The 22480-nt window shown below is 50.8% G+C and overlaps 1 protein-coding gene across 5 annotated transcripts in view; it reads right to left on the reverse strand.

Moving 5' to 3' along the window:
- SULF2 (sulfatase 2) overlaps positions 1 to 22480 on the reverse strand; it is a 140664-nt gene that overhangs the window by 107952 nt on the left and 10232 nt on the right. For all 5 annotated transcript variants that reach the window (XM_067708375.1, XM_067708374.1, XM_067708371.1 and 2 more), the window contains exon 2: positions 1502 to 1777. In XM_067708375.1, the coding sequence (XP_067564476.1) occupies positions 1502 to 1676 (175 nt within the window). In that variant the 5' untranslated portion in view covers positions 1677 to 1777. The remainder of the gene's footprint in view (positions 1 to 1501; positions 1778 to 22480) is intronic.

A 22480-nucleotide genomic window follows, 5' to 3' on the forward strand; every position in this document is an offset into this window, starting at 1 on the left:
TAAAAGCAATATAAAAAATGTAAACTATCTCATTAATGATTTTTATATTGATTATATGTTAAGATGACAATAATTTGGATATATTGGGTTCAGCAAAATATGTCTTTAAAATTAATTTCCCCCGTTTCTTCTTAATTTTTAAAAAAGTATAGAAGGTTTAGAATTACTGATGTGATTTGCATTTGTGGCTCGCCTCCCTAGATGCACCTCTAGGGCAGCGCTGTGTAGGGTTTAATGTGGAGAAATGGAACCAGTAAAATCAGTGAATTCGAAGGGGGAGAAGACACAAGAAAAGGAGAAAGAAGACTGACATTGAGAGAGACCCCCAAAGGTAAGCTGGAAATGTAGGTGGAGTTTGACCCTGGGGAACAGAAGGTCCAGCTGAGGTTGACTCTGGGGGCCTCCTTCCTGGTGGCCTCATTTATGGGGATTTCTTCTCAGGCGAATGAAAATGTGGTGAGAAATGCCTCATGTAAATGAAGACGCCCAGCTGGGTGGAGGAGCCCAGGGCCTTGCTTGGCAGGGACAGGGAGAATTCCAGGATGGTTTACACAGTGAAGCGAGGATACGGCTCAGGGAGGACGCTGTGTGGGCGATAAAGGGAGGGTGCCCTTTTCCTGCTTGCCATCGGTGTAAATGAACTACATCTTGGCAAGGGCCCCTGTCCTCACCCGCTCTCCCTGGAGCCCACAGCACTAAGAGGGGAAGCAGCTCAGGACGAGAGGCGGCTGCCCTCACCCTCCTGAAGCATCAAACCTGTGAATTGAGTCGGGTCACCGGCGATAGGGCCCACCTTCCCTTCCCCTAGATGCCACCAGGGAAGGCTGAGCCCACCCAAACCTGTTAAGATTGGTGGAGCAGGGGTGCACACACACACACACACACAGACGCACACACATAAAACGCACACACATGCCCCAGGCTGGTTTCTTCTTTCTGTTCAGCGTCAGCTCAAATATCACCTCCTCTGAGGGGCCCTCCCTGATAACTAATCCAAAAGAGCTCTGACCATCCCTCCCCCACATCCAGCACCCTCTTCAGTTACCCCAGAGCAAGAAGTTACCCCAGAGCAAGAAGCATACCCCTTCTTGAAATTATCTTCCATGTGAACTAGCAATGATTCTGATTATCCGTCTCCCTCATTCCAAGAGAGTAGAGACTGTGCCTGCCTGACTCACTACTGAAGTTCCAGGCCCTAGAATATTGCCTGGAATGTAGTAGGTTCTCAATAGAAATTGGACAGAAATAATGAATTGGTCTTAACATCTCTTCTCCTTAAGACTTTGGAGGAATCTAGGAATGGTCCCGCATTAGAAAAAGGTTGGAGACCCCTAACCTCGAGGACCCAGCTGTGCATTCACGCGTGTGGGACCACCCCAGGACTTGGTTCAATCGACTGGACATGAACCCTGCAGGGTCTACCCGAGCATCCTGCATCAGGATCCTGAGAGCCAGCACGGTGAGCTTGGTAGATACCGCCTGCCAGCGGCCAGGGTCTTACCGAGCTCCACATCCTGGTCGTCCGTCAGCACGAGGATGATGTTGGGACGGATGTTTCTGCGGTCCCTCTGAAACCTGCCTTTCAGGCGGTGGTGGGACAGGAACGCCACACTTCCATCCAGGAGAGAGAAGACAGTTGCAGAGAGCAAGCAAAGCAGGACACCGGGGGGCGCCATTTTACGTTCCCGCTGATCCCTTGTTTCTGGCAGGATGCAGGAGTCTGGAGCTGTGTTTTGTGGATTTGTTTCTTTTCTCTCCTCCCTCTCTACTCACGGATCTAAAGTAAGAGGAAAAGATTCAGGTCAATCTTTCTGTAAAGGCTGCCCAACTGCTCAGACTTGCATAATGATTTCTACGATGCCTTCTGGCAGTGACAGTGAGAGTTTCTTTGATCAGGGACAGCTACAGCAGAACAAAAACCCAACTCGGCTAAAGTTACAAGGAAAGTATCTGCAACTGGCTCAGAGAACAGACTGGCAGGAAAGCCTTCGGAGACTACTTCTGCAGACAGAACTCCTCTCTTGGACCCAGCGATCCTCCGGATGCGTTGGCGGCAGCCCAAGTCCCGAGTCAGGTAGTCAGCCTGTCTCTGAACCGTCCAACCAATGCAAGACAAATTGCCCCCCAGTGAAAGGAAAGGAAAAAGCCCAGTCTGGAGGAGCAGACATTTCTGGTCATCTGTTCTCTGCCAGCCCCACGGAGGATGCAGAGGTGAGCGGACGGAGCCCCAGCTCTCAGGTAGCGTGCGATTTGGGGAGGGGTCTGGACGAGCCAGGCTGATGCTTTGGGCTGGACAACTCTGTTTCAGGCCTGGCCCTGTCACTCACCAGCTGGGTCTCCCCATCGATAAGCCAGCGAGGAACCTCAGTATCCCCACGAATAAAATGGGGGTACATGACTGTTATAAGAACTCAACCCAACGGGGATGCTTGCAAAGGTCCCCCCATCAACAGATCCCGTAACTGGGCAAGTTATTCGTATTGGTTTTACGTGGCAAAATAAACAAAATGACAACAGAGAAAACTGAGAGCTAAAAAGCCGAGGGAGAAGAACTGTCACATTCCACTGCAAGCTCGGCCACCCCCTTGACCCCGGGTCAGATGGGGTCACAAGCAGAGGTAGGGGAGGGGAGGCGGGCCGGCTAACCTTGGCCCAGGCGGGTCTCAGATCTCACTCTGCTCTTCGCTCTCTGCAGTCATTTCTCTACTCCCTGAGGAAATAAGCCTTCAAGTCCTGTCCAGATATAGACTTTTGGTCTCATTTGTCTCAAAGGAAGGAAAAAGCAAGCAAGCAGACGTGTTGGGAGGAAACCAAGGTCGCTGGAGTCGGGCTGAGCCACCGTTCCCGTGACCTTGAACGACTCCATTTGCCCCTGCTGTCATGGGCAACCCCACCCCACCCCAAGCCACAGCTCAGCGGACTCATCACGGACCCCAGGTTCCGCACAGGGGGACCTGTATCACCTCTCCCAGGGACAGCACCAGCCTTCTAAGGGGTCTCCCACTTCCTCCCCTGCCCCCACCCTCCATGCCCCCCAGGGGAAGCCAGCAGGATCTTTCTAAAATTCAAATCCAAATATACGACTCACAGGGTCTGGACTAGGTGAGACCAGGGAGGTGCTCAGTGCACAGGTTTGAAGGGGCACCCACTCCAGGTGGACGGGTGCAAGGCACTCAGCTCACCTTAGTCCCAGCCCTGTCATTCACCTGCTCAGACCCTCCCCTGGCTTCTCATGGCTTGGGGTCCAAAATGCAGACTCTCCACCAAGCCCACACAGGGCGGGTGTGATCCGACCCCTGTCCACCTCTCCCCGGTCCTCTCGATTGCTCTCAGGCCCTGGCTTCTTTCTGTCACTTAGACAAGTCAAGCTTGTTCCTGCCCCAGGGCCTTTGCACTTCCTCTTCCTTAAACCTGAAAGAATGTTTCCCCAGATTCTGTTTGATGGGCTCCTTCTCCTCTGCCAGGTCTTGGCACAAATGTCGCCTCCTTGGAGAGGCCTGCCCTGACTGCCCTATCTGAGGTGCTGCCCCCGCCCCAGGCACTCTCTGTGTTTTATAACCTGCTTTATTTCCTCACAGTCCCTACTACACCTGCAATTACCTTATTTATTGCCCAGTTCTCCCCTGGGGAGGGTCAGCTCCACGAGGGCAGAGGCTGGCTTTGTGTTGCTCACAGCTCTGTCCCCAGCACCTAGGACCATGCCTGGCACAGAACAGTGCCAAATAATATTCAGATAAATAAAGGAATGGAGGTTTTGGTGAGGTTCTCTGTGTGCTACAGAGTGAGAGAAGGCTGAGAACAGAGAGCAAGCTCCACACAGGGCTTCCCACCCCAGGGGCCTCTGAAAGGACATCTGTGCAGACAGATGAGATGAAGCCCACATTATCGGGAAGCTGACCTGGGAGCCGTGAGTTTCACGGGACCGGCGGACAGGCCTCGACTTCCACCTCCACCTCTTTATCTGCTAGAGCCCACATCTTGCAATAGAAAGGGTGGCTGCAGTGACATGTGTTGGGTGGCTGCTTTGTGCCCATGTTATATGATACTTAATTCATGGACTTGAAAGTTACTTGCTGGGTGTCCCTAGGCAAGTAACTCAACCCTTCTATGCCTCGGTTTCCCCATCTATAAAATGGACATGAAGGATTAAATGAGTTAAGGCAGAATGCTGAGTCCAGAGCCTGGCACATGGTGTGTACTGACTGGAACACATCATTCACAGTGAAAACCATTATTAGATTATTATCAGCACCACTGCAGCTGGGTCCCGTGTCAGGCACTCCGCAGCATCTCCCTCAATCTCCCCAATAACCCTCTCACACAGGTACTACTATTATCCCCATTTAAAAACTGAGAACAGGGCTTCCCTGGTGGCACAGTGGTTAAGAATCTGCCTGCCAATGCAGGGGACACGGGTTCGAGCCCTGGCCTGGGAAGATCCCACATGCCATGGAGCAACTAAGCCCGTGCGCCACAACTACTGAGCCTGCGCTCTAGAGCCCGCGAGCCACAACTACTGAGCCCGCGTGCCACAACTACTGAGCCCGCACGCCTAGAGCCCGTGCTCCACAACGAGAGAAGCCACCACCACGAGAAGCCCTCGCACAGCAATGAAGAGTAGTCCCCGCTCACCGCAACTAGAGAAAGTCCAGGCGCAGCAACAAAGACCCAACGCAGCCAAAAATAAAAGCAAACAAAGAAATTAATTAAAAAAAAAAAAAAAACTGAGAACTGAGGCCTAATCACTGTCCTAAGGTCACCTGGAGAGAAAACAGCAGGGACAGTGTTTGACCTCTGTTCTCCCCGACAGCTTGGTGAGGGCCTCTCACCACTGAACTCGTTTCCCAGCTTCTCACATTCAGGGGCCATAGCCCCAATTTCTGCCGGCCCTGCACAACCCTTCTGCTATCATTTGGTTCACATGCTCCTTTAAATAGCCTCATTTAAAAATAAAGACATAAACACATAGTTTTGAAAAAGGCGAAACACATAGTTTTGAAAAAGGCGACTTTCTATCCAAGAATAAATGGAAAAGCAGCGTCCCGTTCCTGTAGAACTAATCACACAAAAAGTCAAACAGAGCAGAAACTGTGTTACTCTGTCCGTCTAACAGCTTCTAGTTCACATTTAAGGCTCTAAGCTGAGCTCTGGGCCGGCAGCTCTCAGACTTGTACTGTCTCTGTTTAAGGGAAATTAGCAGGTGTTGAAAGGCAATGAGGCACCTTAGCACCATCCAGAGACTTTCTGCTGGAGGTAATGGGAGGCTTGAGAGGGTTGAAAAGGAGACGCGCCCTAGACTCTAATGGGTCCCTGAATTATCCCAAATCATGGGGGGGGGGGGGGATCCTTGAATCACGTTGTTTATCAGTCCATGTCTCCCTACCTCGGGAAACACACTGGGATGCTTTGTGCTTTGCAACTGAAACCGTGAGCTTGACTGACACTCCAGCCAGCCATTCATAAAACAAACTTCCCAGTCGAAAAAGAGGCAGAAGACCTAAATAGACATTTCTCTAAAGAAGACATACAGATGGCCAAGAAGCACATGAAAAGCTGCTCCACATCGCTGATTATTAGAGAAATGCAAATCAAAACTACAACGAGGTATCACCTCACACTGGTCAGAATGGCCATCATCAAAATTCAACAAATAATAAATGCTGGAGAGGGTGTGGAGAAAACAGAATCCTCCTACACTGTTGGTGGGAATGTAAATTGGTGAACAGTACGGAGTTTCCTTAAAAAACCAAAAACAGAGCTACCATATGACCCAGCAATCCCACTCCTGGGCATATATCTGGAAAAGATGAAAACTCTAATTCCAAAAGATACATGCACCCCAATGTTCACTGCAGCACTGTTTACAATAGCCAAGCCATGGAAACAACCTAAATGTCCATCACAGGTGAACAGATAAAGAAGATGTGGGATATAAATACAATGGAGTACTACTCAGCTATAAAAAGGAATGAAACATTGCCATTTGCAGCAACATGGATGGACCTAGAGATTATCATACTAAGTGAAATAAGTCAGAAAGAGAAAGGCAAATATCATGTGATAGCACACGTGGAACCTAAAAAACTGATACAAATGAACTCATTCACAAAACAGAAATAGACTCACAGACAGAAAACTTACGGTTACCCAAGGGAAAAGGGGAGGGGCGAGGGATAAATTAGGAGTATAGAATTAACAGATACACATCACTATATATAAAGTAGATAAACAACAAGGATTTACTGTATAGTACAAGGAACTATATTCAGTATCTTGTAATAACCTATAATGGAAAAGGATCCGAAGCTGTACACCTGAAACTAACACAATATTGTAAACCAACTATAGTTAAATAAAAAAAAATACGCATTCATGTTCCTTCAGACAGACATCGAGCGATAAAATAGCGAATTGCTGACGGATGCCCTACAAACAGCAACGCTCTTATACCAGGAATCGTACCAGCAAATGCTTATCGAGGGCCTGCAACGCTCCAGTCCCTGCTCTAAGCATTTTATGTATCGATATATCAACTTGTCTAATCCGCATATCCACCCATCGACATTATACCCATTTTATGGATGAGGAAGCTGAGCCACAGAGAATTAAAAGCACTTTCCCATGATCACATGGGCAAATAAGGGGCAGAGACTGGGTTCAAACCCACTCTGGCTTGAGTCAGCTGCTCAACCAGAACCTCCTGGAAGCAGATCTCCAGGTAAGTTCCTAAGAGTCTCCCAACCTCAGTTTCCTCATTTGGCTCTGAAACAGTAGGAGGCCAGGTGCCCTTGGAGGGCCTTTTTGGCTCTGGCCTGTGATGCGGAGGTACAGGGGGGCCGGGCCAGATCGTGGGTGGAGCTGGGGGATATGGTCGACTGGACTCTTCCTGGCACCCATGTTGGTCTTCTTAGCAATGCTCCCCTCCACTCCCAGGCAGCTGTAACCCTTCAGACAGGATGCTGCTCCTCTGCATGGAAGTCAAATCTCCATGACCAGAGACTGGAGGATAATAGGAGCTAATTATTTCATCAGCTCAAGTCATCAGTAGGTCGATTTTTGATGAATTCCTCCAGCTCCCACTTTCCCTGGACTTGTGCCAGCCCCTCTCTGTATGCTGGAGAAATCAATTAAAAATGACACAAGGGATTCTGCCTCCATTCTCCTCCTTCTTAGTAAAGATTCAAGGTGGCTGAACCGAGAGAGTATCTGGTGAATCTGTGCGGCGCTAGCTGAGCGATGCTCTGTCCATCCCGCGGACACCACCACTCATTCCCACCAGCTTGAGGAAAGGTCCATCCCGCTCCTCTCTTTGTCCTGTGTCTTTCTCACAGACCTTGGCAAAGCCCTCCCAGCCCAGGAAGACATCACTGGCAACGCCTAGTATCCTGAGCGTTCAGAAGCATCGCTCCTGCTTCTGGATTTATCTGACCTGCAGGGAGGAGTCGGTCTCAGGCTGACTGTGCATCACAGCTTTGGGGAAACGCCTGGGACCTCACCCAGGCCTGTCCAGAGAGATCCCGATGGCTGTTTTCCTCTGAGGAGCCCCAAATCCAACAAGAGTAGCTGAGAGGAGTTTGGGAGCGATCAGGCAGCCCAGGGAGAGGGAGAAGTGGTCAGAACAAGGCATTGATCAGACGGGAGAAGTTCCCTGGGAGGTGAGAAGAAAGGAAATTGTGGGGTGTGAAGGTGCCTTGTGCTGGGGCCGGAGCCCCTGCACCAGACCTGTGGACCTTTCTAGGTGGTCTAGAGAGCCAGACCACTTATGTCTTCCTTCATTTACTTTACAAATATGTATTTAGGGCCTACTGTGTCATAGGGTTAGGTTATAGGATAATCCTGCCTGGATTATAACAGCCTCCTAATTGATTTCCCTGCTTCTACCTTCACCTCCTTCTATCAAGCAGGCAGAAGGATCCTGTTAAAACAAAAGCAAGAGTCTGCCTTCCTCTACTGAAAAGTCCTGAAGGGCTCCCATCTAATGCCAAATAAAAACCTCCAAACTCTCCAAAGGACCAACAAGACCCTACGCAGTCTGCCCATCCCTTCCTGACCTCATCGCCTTCCACTTTCCCCCTTGCCCACTTGGCTCTGGCCACACGGTGTCTGTGCTGCTCCTTGCACATGCCAGGCCATGTCCCCACCCCAGGGCCTTTGCATGTGCTGCTCCCTCTGCCTGGAGCCTTCATCCGGATCTCTTCACGGCCCTGTCGTCACCTCCTTCAGGTCTTTGCTCAAATTTCGCCTTTGCACGTTAAAACGGAAATCTCTTTCCTCCCCAGTTGCACCTGCCACCTCTGACAGCGAGTTATTTTCCTTGTTTCGTTGTCGGTCTCCCCCACTAGAAAGTCAGTTCATAATCTGAGGGTACGGATTTTTGTCAGCTTTGTTCACATCTGTATCCCAACACCTAAAACAGTGCTTCGGACACAGCAGACATTGACAACACTACTGTCTCGGCAAAGGATTTTCTCCCTCCTGGTAACAGTACCCGTACTCCAGCCCTGCTTAGGGGCACTGACAACTCCTTTTCTTCTGGCTTACCTGCAGTGTGAGTGCAGGACAGAACATGTGACCCAAGTGTAGCCAATCGGCACACCTCATCTCTCTAGCTCCAGTGATTGGCCCAGAGACAAACATGTGACCCAAGCCTGGCCAATGAGAGAGAAGTAAGAAACAGTTGGGTGGGTACTGGGAAGGGGTAAGCCCAGCCCAGCTACCAACTGGCCCCCGAGAGAGGATGCTCCTGACGGTGGACTGAAGCCAGTTCCACCTTGTAGCCAGTTACAGGCTCAAACAAGTGCCCTTTGTTGCTGAAGCTAATCTGAACTGGGCTTGTCATTTGCAACAGGAAATGCCCAGACCAACAGTTAATACCCTACAAGAATAATGAAGAAATAAGTAAAATTTGTATGATGTGCTTATCACGGACCCTGGGCACTTTTCTAAATTCTAAGCACTTTTCCTGTGTCAACTCAGGTCACCCTACAACAACATTATGAGTTAGGAGTCTCCATTTGCGGGTGAGGAAGCTGAGGCATGGGGAGGCTCGAGAATTTCCCCAAGGCTGCGCTGCTTGGGTGCTGAATATCGTCGCTTGGATGGACCACATCAATGGGCTCTGTGCTCTCTGGCTCCTGGCTGGATGTGGCTCAGGGAGACGCTGCCCAGGGAAGGCAGTATGGGAAGACAGAGAGGCCTGGGTACTTTCCAGGGGCCTTCTCTGCCCAGTTGCTAGGAACCGACCATATCCCTTTATTGCTCTACTGAAGGCCACAGCTCCTGTGGGCGGCCCTTGCCAGGTTCCAGCAAATGCTCCCCACTGTTCCCAGCCCGAGAGATCCGTACTATTCATTTTCTTACACTCTGCTCATACCTTTGTTGGAGGCGTCATCTGTTTCCTGCAGGGCATCTATACTGATAAAACAAGCGGATAGCACGCCCGAGATGTGCACCCAGATATTCTGATCCCACGAGTCCTCTCCTGACTCCCATGCCTACTTGGAAACTGAGAAATGATACAAGAGGCCGAGGCTAAGTGTGTGGTACGAACAGGAAGCAAAAGGGAGGAACTGCTGGCCTGCGGGCATTCAGGGAGGGCTGCATGGAGGAGTCCTTACAGAGAAAAGTTTGAGAAGCCTAAGAGGAACAAAGTTCTGAAAATTCCACAGGATCTGGGTGGGCTCCAAAGAAGGCGTGGAGGACAGAGTGCCTCAGGCAGGGGAAATAGCTTTAGCAAGTAGCAAGCAGAACGGAGGAAAGGAAATGTGTGGTCCCCAACCTCCCAAGCCCAGAAGCTGTCTAGACAGAGGATGACACACGCACATCTGTTAAAACTTACACTCCCCTGGTATCTCCTCTTCTTCCTGGCCAACAGGTTTTGCCAGCCTCTCTCCTCCTCTCCAGGGCTGTCAAAGAAAGGACAGGAGCTCCCGGAACCTACAGTCCACAGACTCTCCCTGTCTCCGTTACCTAAGTCCAAGGGCATCAGGTGGCCCTCTGTGCCTGTTCTTGGAATTTCAGCTGGAGGCAGAGGACCAAGCCAGCAGGACAGGGGACAAGAGAGGGGTCCTTAGAGGTTGGAGAGAGAGGTCAGGTTTCAAGACAAGGGCTCAGGATCTGGAAAGGAAATTAGGGCATAAAGAGAAGAACCTAAGAATCTAGTTGCCTGCCTAACTGTTCACGTGACAAGAAATTCTTGAAGGCTTGCTATGTGCCAGGCATCGTTCTGGGCACTGTAGATAAAACAGTGAAAAAAAAAAGTACCTGCCCTCACGGAGCTGACATTCTAAAGAGTCAACATATAAGAAGCTGGAGTTGAAAGACTCCTGCTAAAGGTGAGAAGGGTCAGAAAACAGGATTGGAAGTAATAGTAAACCACGAGTGAACTCTTAGAATGGGGTCATGGATTATAGTTAGAGCTCAAAGGAAGTTTAGAAACGATACATTTGAAGTCTTGGGAAGCTGAGTATCACAATGCTTTGCATGTCAAGTGCACGACCATATAATTCACACACGCAAATATATGAGCAGATGCTACGTACCAGGTACCGTATCATGATCAGTGGGGGAAAACAAAAGCAGACAAACCCCTGTTCTCACGGAGCTGACAGAGTGGAGAAAGGCGCACAGAGAGGCTGCTAAGCGCTGGGGGAAAGGCAGCAGGGATCAGGCTGGAGGAGGGGTGGAGATGGGAACTAGAAACAGAATGCCTGGGTTCGAGTCTCGGCTCCACTACTTACTAGCTTGTGGGCAAGTAACGTAACCTCTTTTGGCCTCAGTGTCTTTATCTGCGAAGTGGGGCCAATAATAGCACTTACAGAGTTGCGAGGATGAAGTGGCTTAATGTCTGTGAAGTCCTTAGAACAGAGCTGTATACAGTAAGTGCCTGATAAATGTTGGTTAGTGTTATTTGTTGAGTTTGGGCCACCCTCCTTTCTGTAACAGCACTCAGTTTTCCTTTAGGGATCCTCTTCTCCCAGTTATTCGTCCATAAAGTTCAAATTAGGCCCTGGCTTCAGAGCTCCAAGACTGGACCACGGCATGCAGACCTAAGCCAATCAGAGCCTTCCAATCCCCCTGCCTCAGTGACTGGCCAATCAGAGTAATCCAGGCACTTGGGTCCAACTAGAAAGAGGCGCCTCCTCTTTCCAGCTGGCTAACTCGGTCCATGTCAGTCCACCATGAGGATGAGGGAAGACTGACGTCATTTTGCCTCATACGGAGTTGGAATGAAGCCAACACACAGAAGAGAACAGAGCTTCGAGAGGGAACGTACTTGGGTTTTGCCAACATCCGAGACCTGTATCCAGCTAAGCCTGAAGGAGGAAGATTTACTTCTGGGTTCTTTGTTTCAGGCCCCTGTAAATTCTTCCATGTCCTTCAACTGCTTTTTTTTTTTTTTTTGCGGTACGTGGGCCTCTCACTGTTGTGGCCTCTCCCGTCGCGGAGCACAGGCTCCGGACGCGCAGGCTCAGCGGCCATGGCTCACGGGCCCAGCCGCTCCGTGGCATGTGGGATCTTCCCGGACCGGGGCACGAACCCGTGTCCCCTGCATCGGCAGGCGGACTCTCAACCACTGCGCCACCAGGGAAGCCCTTCCTTCAACTGCTTTGAGATATTTTCTTTCAGGTCCCTTTCTCATACTTTGACTCTTTAAGGATATGAATCAAATTCTTTTTCTCTTAGGTCACTCGGAGTTGCTTTCTCTGTCACTTGCGACCGAATGAGCCCAACTGGCAGAGCAAGCTGGGGGCAAAGTGTTGACCCAGGTGGCTTCCCAGACACCATCTGCCTCCGTCTACAGAGAGATCTGATGACAGGGCTGCTAACCCTTGGCCTGGGCCCAACTCTGCCTTATCACAGGCAAACCTTCCTCATCCTTATTTGCCAGCTGATAAGAGAAAGGCGGTGCAGAAAGGGGGAAGAAATGTGGGCGTGGGAGTCCTGACTTCTGTCCTGATTCGGCCTCAGTTTCCTCACCTGCCAAGAAAAACAGGCTGCTCCCTGGGCACGGCCTGGAACCCTGGGATGGGTGGAGCCTGACAGGTGGGGAGGGAGCCTTCCCTCACCTCCCTCACTGTGGCAGGCCTCCCTCTGTCATTCCTGGCCTCATCCAAGGTTTGTTCTCTTCAGAGCACTCATCACAACTTCTGATTCCTTGAGGCATTCTTCTGTTCGAGTTTGTATCTTGTAGGGGGTCATTTTCCCTGCTGGAAGCTCTGCACAGGTAGGAGCTGTCTCTTCCTCACTCCACAGCCCCAGTCCCTGGCAGAGCCTGGGTGCTAATTCTTTGAGTCAGTCAGCAAATATTTACTGAGCAGTTACTATGCACCAGGCCCTATTCTGCGTGCTGCAGGTTCAGAAACCAATACTCTGTCACGGATCAGACACCAAAATACATGACGAGCGCATGAGGTGATGAGTCCTGAGGTGACGAGCGGGAGGCTGGAAGTGCTGGTGGGGGGAGTTCGCATCTTTGAATAGGAGGGTGGCAAAGGCCTCTCTGAGAGACGACACTTGGGCAGAGCCCTCAGGGAGGTGAAGCAATGTGCCTTGTGGATATTCAGGGGAACACTATTCCGGGCAGAGGGACCAGTGCAAATGTCCTGAGGTAGGAGTGTGGCTGGGGTGTTTGAGGGACATAAAGTGGGCAAGTGTGGCCGGAGTGGAGTTGAGTGGGAGTGGGACCTGGAATGTTCTAGCCCAGGAGTGCCGTGATTGGTTGTAGATTTTAACAGGATCCGTCTGGCTCTGTGTGGAGAACAGACTATAGGCAGTGAGGTGGACACACGGAGGCCAGTGAGATGACTGCCATAGACAGTGCCTGGACCAGGGTGGGGGCAGTGAAGGGGTGAGAAGGGAGATTCCGGATATTGTAGAATAAATGAATAACTTATTGAACAGAGGGAAGACAGGCACACGCCAAGTGTTCCAATGACTACTTCTCTGTAACAATTTACCCCCAAACTTAGCAGCGGAAATATATATATATATATTTTTTATGCTCAGGGACTTGGGTTCAGGAATTCCGACGGGACACAACAGGAATGGCTGGTCTCTGCTTTATCACGTCTGAGGCCACAGCTGAAAAGACGCAAGAGCTGGGGACTTGAATCCCCAGTCTGGTGGCGGCTGCTGGCAGTCAGCTGGGGACTCGGGGGGCCCTTGCCATGCGGCCTGGGCTTCCTCACAGCATGGAGGCCTCAGGCTGGCGGCTGATTTCTTACGCAGCGGCTTAGGGGTCCAAAATTGAGCATCCCAGCAGCCAAGGGGAGCCACTTCATCTTTTCTGACGGAACCTCATCTTTTCTGCTGTCCCCAGCATCAATCCCGCCATTCTACTGGTTACCAGTGATACACGTGCCTGGCCAGATTCATGGACGGGACACCAGGGATGCTCCACCTCCAGACGGAGGGGTGAGAAGATCGCACTGGAGATGAGCATGCGGGGTGTTATCTTGTGGCCCCTGGAAAACACAGGGGGCCCTGCCAAGTCACGGAGGCCTGGGCTCGGCCGTGGGTGAGAGCCTCTCCCCTGCACACGTCACCCCTTCTAGGAAGTGAAACTTGATCTGAGTCAGATTCTGCGTGTCTGTGTCTGCCAAGCTTTGGAGTTTGTGCCCAGGCCCATTTCAAAGATCCCTGAGCCTCAGGAAGCCCTGGGGTGACCAGAAGCCTCCCCCATGCCCACTCCTCTTTCTCGAATGACCCAAAGGGGTTAAATCAATGGGGCCCGTGCTGAGGCGGTTCTGAAGGGAGCAGAAGAGGCAGAAAGCAAGCTCGCCCTGGATGTGAAAGCACAGTGACACCCTCTCCTCCTCGCTGCAGAGAATGGAGGTGCCCCAGTTACATCGGCATTGAAAACATTGATTTATTTTCACTTTTTAAAAAGTCCCGTCTTTTTAAGCAGAAAGGAAGCCACCTCATAAATGCAGAAACCCAAACAGAACTGGGTGACCTGATTTTGGGGAACTGGCCCTCACTTCCCCCAGACCTTTCCTCCTGCTGACGTGAGCAATGACCCTCCTCAGGGTTGGCCCTTTGGCCCCAGGAGCTCAGGGCCACCGTCTGCCGGGAAGCTGCCCGGTCCAGGAGGCTGCCGTCCCTGGTCTCGTTGGGTGGCCACTGGCTTGTCCTGGGGGGAGACTTCGACTGGGGGGTGCCGGGCAGGGTTTGGGAGGAACGTTAACATAGCCTGGCTGGGCAGCAGAGCTGCAAACAGCTCCAACCTTCTAGAACTCAGCCTGAGACATGAAGCTTCTCCCAGAAGCAACCACTGCAGTTTGACAGGCAGCTCCCAGGAATTTTCTGGCGAGATGGGCAGCTTCCAGGGTCGGGGCTTCTGGTGTGAAGCCAACAGTCTGCTCTGCTCCCCAAAAGGGCGACATGACTGACCTTGACCCCAGCATCCCACGTCAGGGTCTCGGAAATTCTGCTTGTCACCTGCACTCTTGTTTGTGCCAGATACAGCTTTCTGTCCGCTCCCTTTCTTATTTCAGTAAATTTAGTTACAAAGGCAGTTTTCTCCCTCCATGGGGAATAAGCACCACTTGCCCTAAACCAGGGTCTTTCAACTTGGGCACTGCTGGCATCTGGGGCTGCGTCATTCTCTGCAGTTGTGTGCACTGTACGGTGTTTAGCAGCACCCTTGGCCTCTACCCGTTAGATGCAGGTAGCAACCACCCACAACGATGACAATAAAAATGTCTCCAGGGACTTCCCTGATGGTCCAGTGGTAAAGAATCCACCTTCCAATTCAGGGGACACGGGTCCAACCCTGGTCGGGGAACTAAGATCCCACATGCTGCGGGACAACTAAGCCTGCGCGTCACAACTACTGAGCCCTCGCGCCTCAAGTAGAGAGAAGCCCACGTGCCACAAACTACAGAGCCCACACACCACAACTAGAGAGAAGCCTGTGTGCCACAAGGAAGAGCCTGTGTGCTACAACGAAAGATCCTGCATGCCACAATGAAGATCGTGCATGCCGCAACTAAGACCTGACACAGCCAAAAAAAACCGAAGTCTCCAAATATTGCCTAATGTCCCCTGCGGGGGGGTGGGTACAAAATTGCCCCCAGGTGAGAACCCCTGCCATAAATGGATAGCAGCACAAAGAAACAAATGTAGTGACGTTACGGTTAAATTCCTGCTTGCCAAGGGCACTGAACATTTTCTTGCAAGGGGAGCAGGCCTCTTTGAAGACCACAACAGAGGGGTTAATGGAATTCCCTCCTTGATGACTCAGAAGGCTCAAAAGAGAGCACGATGACGTTCAATGCCATTAATGGCCTGGGCATGGACTCCTAAGATGAGGACCACTGGGCCCTGCCCACTGGGAACCATGCCTCAATCCAGTCAGTGGGACTGGCTGGGCCGGAGGCCAGTGGACTGGCCCACCGCCTGGGCTCACAGGAATTCTAGATGCTGTTTGGTCACCTGTGGAGAGACACCTGTGTGCAGTGGCCTTTGTCTAAAGTGGGGACACAAACTCAAATGCCTGCAGGGCCCAGGCAAGAGAAGTGAGTGACATGGCCTGGATTTAGGGTCACAGGGAGGGGTGGGGACCGGACCACACCCGTGGGGATGCCATTTTCAGAGTAAAAACAGTCAATACATTTTAAACACTGAGCGGGCCAAACAAGGCTCCTCTGGAGCTTGGCTGGGGGCCCATTTGCAGCCCTTCGAAGGTACCTGATCTTTCCTGAGCACCTACTTTGTGCTAGGTGCTGTGTGGAATGCTGGGAAACAGCTGCGATCACCAGGCAGGCCAGGCCTCAGTCCTGAAGGAGCTGAGATTCTGGTGGGGGAGACACAGATTTAACAAATGAAGATGAATTTCAGATGATCTTAAGTGCTTTGAAGGGAGCTGTCAGGATGACAGGATAGAGTAAATCAGGGGAGACCTCTAGGAGGTGATGTCTGCGCCGACACCAGAAGGTGGGTGAGAAGCCAGTTGTGGGCACAGTGCTTTCTAAGCAAGGGGAAAAGCAAGTGCAAAGGCCCTGTGGTGGGGATGAGCTGGGTCGGTTTGAAGACCGTAATAAAGACCAGAATGGCAGCAGCAGGGAGCAGCTGTGGCAGCCTGGCCTACCTGAGGTTGGACGTCACTTGCCCCCTGCCCAGGCCTTCCAGGTAGGCCACACCTGCTGCCCTTCCCAGGTGCTTAGGGGAAACGGGAATCAGATACAGTTCTTCCCACCTCTGTTCTTTGTTGTTTTGTCTTGGCCTCGGACAAAAGCTTCCCTGGCAGCAAGCTACGAAGTTATTTCTGCAAAGGGCTTTTGGCCAAAGGCAATAAAGTCGGACCGTGACAGAGTCATTATTCACGCCTAATTGCAGGCTGGTTCTCGGCTTCAACGGCCCGGCCAGGGCTGGCGATGCCGGTCACTGCCCCTCCCACCTGTTAACCCCGCACGTTCTCAGCACTGTTTACCCCCACAGAACCCACATTTAGGTTTCCAGAGACTGCAGTCTCCTTCGAGAAGAACATAAAATGGATGAAAGGCTATTTTAGCTGCTCGGTATTAATAATCCAATTATTTCTTCCCTTTCACCCAATCTGCAGCCATGGGCACCGTGCTCACCCATCAGGCCCCTGCTATTAGGAGATGCACGTCTCATTAGCTCACCTTGGAAATGGCCTGACGCTTGGCAATTATTTGATAAGACTGTACTCACAGGCAGGGGAGGGAGTCTGAAGCAACTTTTACCAAATAACCCACTAAATTTAGAGATGGGAGTCAGAGAGAATCTCGAATGACAGGTGTGTTTCCAACCCTGGACTGCTGTGCTGTCTAATTAGCAGCTGGAAATAGACCGTCACGTGGGAGGACAGCCTGGGTCACAGGTGTTCTCTGAGCTGGGATCAGTTTCTCTGGGGGACTCACTGGGTGTCACCAGGTGTTACTGTGTGTCCAGGTGCCCAGTGGCTGGAAGAAAGGGAGTGAGGGCCGGGCTGCCCGTGTTCATGGTGGGGCGGGGCCTGGGGGTGGCAGGAGCCCACCCACTGCGCAGGCCGGGCCCTTATTACTGTGCACGCTCTCCCTTCCGGGGCCAGCTCCAATCAGCCCCACCTTCGGGGTGCGGATGCTGAGTGTAGCCAGGATTCTGGGAGCTGGCTTTGGCCCATAAAATGAGGGGGGGCTCCCAAACCCTCAGCAGTGCCTGAACTGCGGGGCCCCTGCCCGGGAAGAGCTGCCGCGCAGATTGGGCATTCTACTTATACCAGACTTAAAAAAAATTCATCTATCCATCCATCCATCCTCCATTCATTCATTCAAAAATGTTAACTGCTCATCCTGGGGCAGAGCCACTTACTCAGGGGCTGTACAGAGGTTTTCTAACTATTTTTGTCTGTCCAGCATCTGGTCCCCTTCTCTTGACAACAGTACCCTAATTTCCTCTTGAGGATTCTCTCTCCCCTGCCAAGATGCCCCACCCTCTCCTGCCATGTGACCAAAGGGTGATCCTATGACAAAAGTTGGCCAATCAGACTCTCTCACTGGGCCCCTGACATTCAAATAGAATGTCAAGAGCAGGAAAAAAAAAAGCAGGGGTGCATTTATCTCATTGGAACCCCTCCTTCAGGAGGCTGCCAGTCACTCCTGCTCCTAGGCCCCTAGAACTTCTGAAGCTAAAGCCTTAAGAAGGCCTGGCAGCTTTTACATGTGCGCTCTTAGAAGTCAGGCTACCCCGAGACCGCCATACTGTGAGGAAGTACAAGCAGCCATGGGAAAAGGCCACGTGGAGGAGGATGCAGCCATTCAGCTGATGGCCCCAAAGGAGCTCCCGCCTCTTGATCAACACTAGCTACCAGCCGTCTGGGTGGAGCCATTTTGGACCTTCCAGCTGACATCATCTGAAGCAGGAGAACCACCTGGCAACTCACAAACTCACCCGAAGTAAATAATCATTGCTTTCAGCCACTGAGCTGGGGACACACAGCTAAAGAATCCACGATGACACTGATTAGAGCCTGTTCCTCCAACGGGAAGGTCTCAGATGACCTATGATGAGTCAACATTTTTGGTTTCCTGGGGCCAAGCAGATGAACACTTAGAGGAGAACATCATTCATTCATTCATTCAATCACTGTTCCGAACAGCGGTAAGCTGGCACAAAGATGAACAAGCTTAAGGAGCTCCTATTCTGGTGGGGGGATCACACACTGCCTCAGTTTCCTCAGGTACGAAATGGAGACGATAACAGGTCCTGATTAAGAGGACTGTCATGACGATTAAATGCTTGGCAACAAGTACCCATTAGATACTAGATTTTGTTATTATTATAATAAATTGAAGTTCCAACGCATTGTCCCTAGAAGGGTGGCCATCTGGTATGAACCAAGTGTTACAGCAAAGGAAAAACTCAAATGCCCACATGGGCCAGGCAGGTAACGTAACCAAGTATAAGAAAAACTTGAAACCCACACGCCTCCTTCTTTCCATCTCTCACTTTACCACTTTTGATAGAGGCATTCGAACACAGAAATACTGATCCATGAGAGACGAGCAGCAGGGCAAGTGCAATGATAAATGGCAAATGAACTTGGTTGTACCCTCAGACAATAGGGAATGGGGGTGAGGAGGACTGTGGCAAAGTGGAAAATATACCATCAGTGGGGACAGGAGCCCAGTGCCGCCACATATAGCCCACGTCTATTTTTCAGAAGCTGGAAACTCTCATTTTAAAAATGTGAAGTCTCACAGTTGTTAAAAATCTGCCAACTTCAAAAAATGTTAAAAATAGTGTGTAAGTCAGGGGCTTCCCTGGTGGCGCAGTGGTTGAGAGTCTGCCTGCCGATGCAGGGGACGTGGGTTCGTGCCCCGGTCCGGGAAGATCCCACATGCCGCAGAGCAGCTGGGCCCGTGAGCCATGGCTGCTGAGCTTGCATGTCCGGAGCCTGTGGTCTGCAACGGGAGAGGCCACAACAGTGAGAGGCCCGCGTACCGAAAAAAAAAAAAAAATAGTGTGTAAGTCAAACAAAACATTTCTGTGAGCGGAATATGGGCACTGGTCAGCCAGCCTGTGATGTCCTATTCCTAAAGGATGGCAGAGCAAGGAGACCTCTCACTTTGTTCATCTGTAAAACGGGGATTAGAATATCCCTGTGCTATAGACTGAATGTTTGCATCCTCCCCAAATCCCTATGTTGAAACCTAATCCTCAATATCATGGTATCTGAAGTTGTGACCTTTGGAAGGTGATTAGATCACGAGGGTGGAGCCCTCAGGAATGGGATTAGTGCCCTAATAAAAGACCCCAGAGAGTTCCCTTGCCCCTTCTGCCATATGAGGACACAGAGAGAAGATGGTGCCGTCTATGAACCAGGAAGCAGGCCCTCACCAGACACTGAAACTGTTGGCACCTTGACCTTGGACTTCACAGCCTCCAGAACTGTGAGAAATAAATTTTTGTTGTTCATAAGCCACCCAGTCTCTGGTTTTCTAGTACAGCAGCCAGAATGGACTAAGACACCCTGAGCAAGCACTTAGACCACCACCTGGCATGCAGAACTTTCTCAGTTGTGTGTGGGTCCCGGAAAGGAGGTGAGAGAGGTAGGTCTCCTGCACGGTGATCGCTTCCTCCAGGAGGGGACAACTTGGGGAAAGGGGGGGGTAGTTGTCATTCCCAGGGCCCAGGGCAGAAATCTTCGATCTAAGAGCCCTCATTACAAGGTCATGTCACAGATCCCTCATTAGAATGTCATGCCACTGATCTCACGGATTAACTTATGTATCTCAGGTGGTCTGAGACTGGTCAGAAGCAGAACATTCCACCAGCCCTTCTGCAGGGCCTGATGTCCCTGCTGTGGTATGAGGGAGGTATCTGCCGCTGTGAAAAGGATGTTAGCACAAAGCCTGGCTCCTCCACTGGGCTGGGTACCGGGAGGGGACAGGGACTGGTGACTAGGTGAGAGCAACCCCCTCCACTCTCACCTGTGCTTTTGGCAGATGACAAACAGGTTTCGACTCCCTTGCCTTGAACAAGGACCCCAAACACTAGATTCAGATCCACCAGCACATCTCCAAGCCTCCTGCCTTGATTCTTTCTTCCCCAAAATATTTCCTGAGCACTCAGAGTGCCAGGCCTTGTTCTAGGTGCCGGGATACAAACAAGGTCCCCACAACCATGGGGTGTACTTTTTAGCAAGAGGACAAAGAAGCAAGTAAGTAAATCCAGGTAATTCCAGAGAGTGAAAAGTGCTATAAACATAAACCGAGGAGGCGTTCTTGACATTCTGAGGAGGTGACATTTGAGCTGAGACCTGAAGCATCCAGAGGGGCCCGACCTGTGATGCTCTGGAGGAAGAGCGGTCCAGGCAGTGGGAACAGCAAGAGCAAAGGCCCTGAGGTCGGAACAAGCACTGATGCAGCCAAGGAACAGAGAGGAGGCCAGCGTGACTGGGTGTAGCATGCTGAGTGGAGTGAGACGGAGGTGGAGGCCAGGCGGTGCAGGGCAAGGTAGACTTTATTACGGGTGTAGCGGGCCCCTGGAGGGAGGGTTTTATTCGAGGAGCTGCTAGCTCCTACAAGCCCTTTTGGGATTTTGCAGAAATGCACCCTTTCTAGCACTTACTCTCCTGCTTCAGCAGCCCTCAGCCTCAGTTGTACATTGGAATCATCTGGGAGCTGTAAAACAGCCTGATGTCTGCCCCTCCCCTCCACCCAGGGGTGCTGATTTAATTGGTCTGGGTATGGCCTGGGCACTGGAACTTAAGAGCTCCCCTGGAGATTCTGTTGGGAACCCCGGCTCCACTCACAAGCATCTCCCTGTGCACACAGTGAGGAGCCCCATCCTGGGCTCCTAGGACACACTCAGGGCCCTGTCCTATAGGTCCTTCCCCTACAGGTCAGCTCCTTTCCTGAGATGGACTCACTGAGGCCTAAAAGAGGAGGTGGGCGGGGCAGGGTTAGGGGTGGACATGACGTAGCTCATCAGCTCAGGAAGCCACAGAGTCAATCTCTAAGCCCAGTTATGCCTTCAGCCTGCTCCTGTCCCTCTGAGCTGGACGTTCCTCATCAGCAGGAAGGAAACCAATGGCTTTTCTTATGAACGGAGTGGCTGAAAAGACCATACAGGATGCTAGGCGTAAAAGCACTTCAAAAGTTAAAAAGAACTGACGCAGCCACTATAGAAAACAGTGTGGAGGTTCCTCAAAAAATTAAAAATAGAACTACCACATGAGGGACTTCCCTGGTGGCGCAGTGGTTAAGATTCCGCCTGCCAATGCAGGGGACACAGGTTTGAGCCCTGGTCTGGGAAGATCCCACGTGCCACGGAGCAACTAAGCCCATATGCCACACATACTGAGCCTGCACTCTAGAGCCCGCTAGCCGCAACTACTGAGCCCATGCGCTGTAGCTACTGAAGCCCACGCGCCTAGAGCCCGTGCTCTGCAACAAGAGAAGCCACCGCAATGAGAAGCCCGCGCACCGCAACGAAGAGTAGCCCCTGCTCGCCTCAACTAGAGAAAGCTGGTGCAGCAATGAAGACCCAACGCAGCCAAAAAAACAAAACAAAAAAACCAAAAAACTACCACATGATCCAGCAATTCCACTTCTGGGTATTTATCCCAAGGAAATCAAATCACTTGAAAAGCTATCTGCACTGACCCCCCTGCCATGTTCACTGAAGCATTACTTACAGTAGCCAAAATATGGAAACAATCTAAGTATCCACTGAGGGATGAACGGGTAAAGATAATGTGGTATATGTCTATAATGGATTACTCAGCCATACAAAAGGAGGAACTCTTTCCATTTGCGACAACACAGATGGACCTTAAGGGCATTATGCTAAGTGAAATAAATCAGAGAAAGACTAATACTGCATGATGTAAATCTAAAAACAAAAAACAAACCCATAATTGAACTCATAGCTACAGAGAACACATTGGTGGTTGCCAAAGGTGGGGGGTGGGGGATGAGCGAAATGGGTGAAGGTGGTCAAAGATATAAACTTCCAGATATAAAATAAATAAGTCTTGGGGATGTAATGTACAGCATGGTGACTACAGTTAACAATACTGTACTATATATTTGAAAGCTGCTAAGAGAATAGATCTTAAAAGTTCTCATCACAAGGAAAAACTGCACCTATGCGTGGCAATGGATGTTTAACTACACTTACTGGGTAAACATTTTGCAATGTGTACATGTATCAAATCATTACATTGTAATCATTATGTTGTATATCTAAAATGTATACAATGTTACATGTCAATTATATCTCAATTTAAAAAAGCTAAAAAGTATCTACAAATATAAGCAATAATAACTATGACGGCAATAACATCTACGTTTTGAGGCAATTTCCATGTACCCACACACTGTTCCAGTGTTTCACAGTAACTCTAGGAGGAGTCTACTGGGATTGCCCCCATTGTACAGAAGAGGGCTCTCGGCTCAGAGTGGTCAAGTGACTTGCCCAGCTCCACCCAGCTTCTGAATGGCCAAGCTGGGATCTGAACCAGGAA

Source organism: Pseudorca crassidens, chromosome 15, assembly GCF_039906515.1.
Source record: "Pseudorca crassidens isolate mPseCra1 chromosome 15, mPseCra1.hap1, whole genome shotgun sequence".
Taxonomy (NCBI): domain Eukaryota; kingdom Metazoa; phylum Chordata; class Mammalia; order Artiodactyla; family Delphinidae; genus Pseudorca; species Pseudorca crassidens.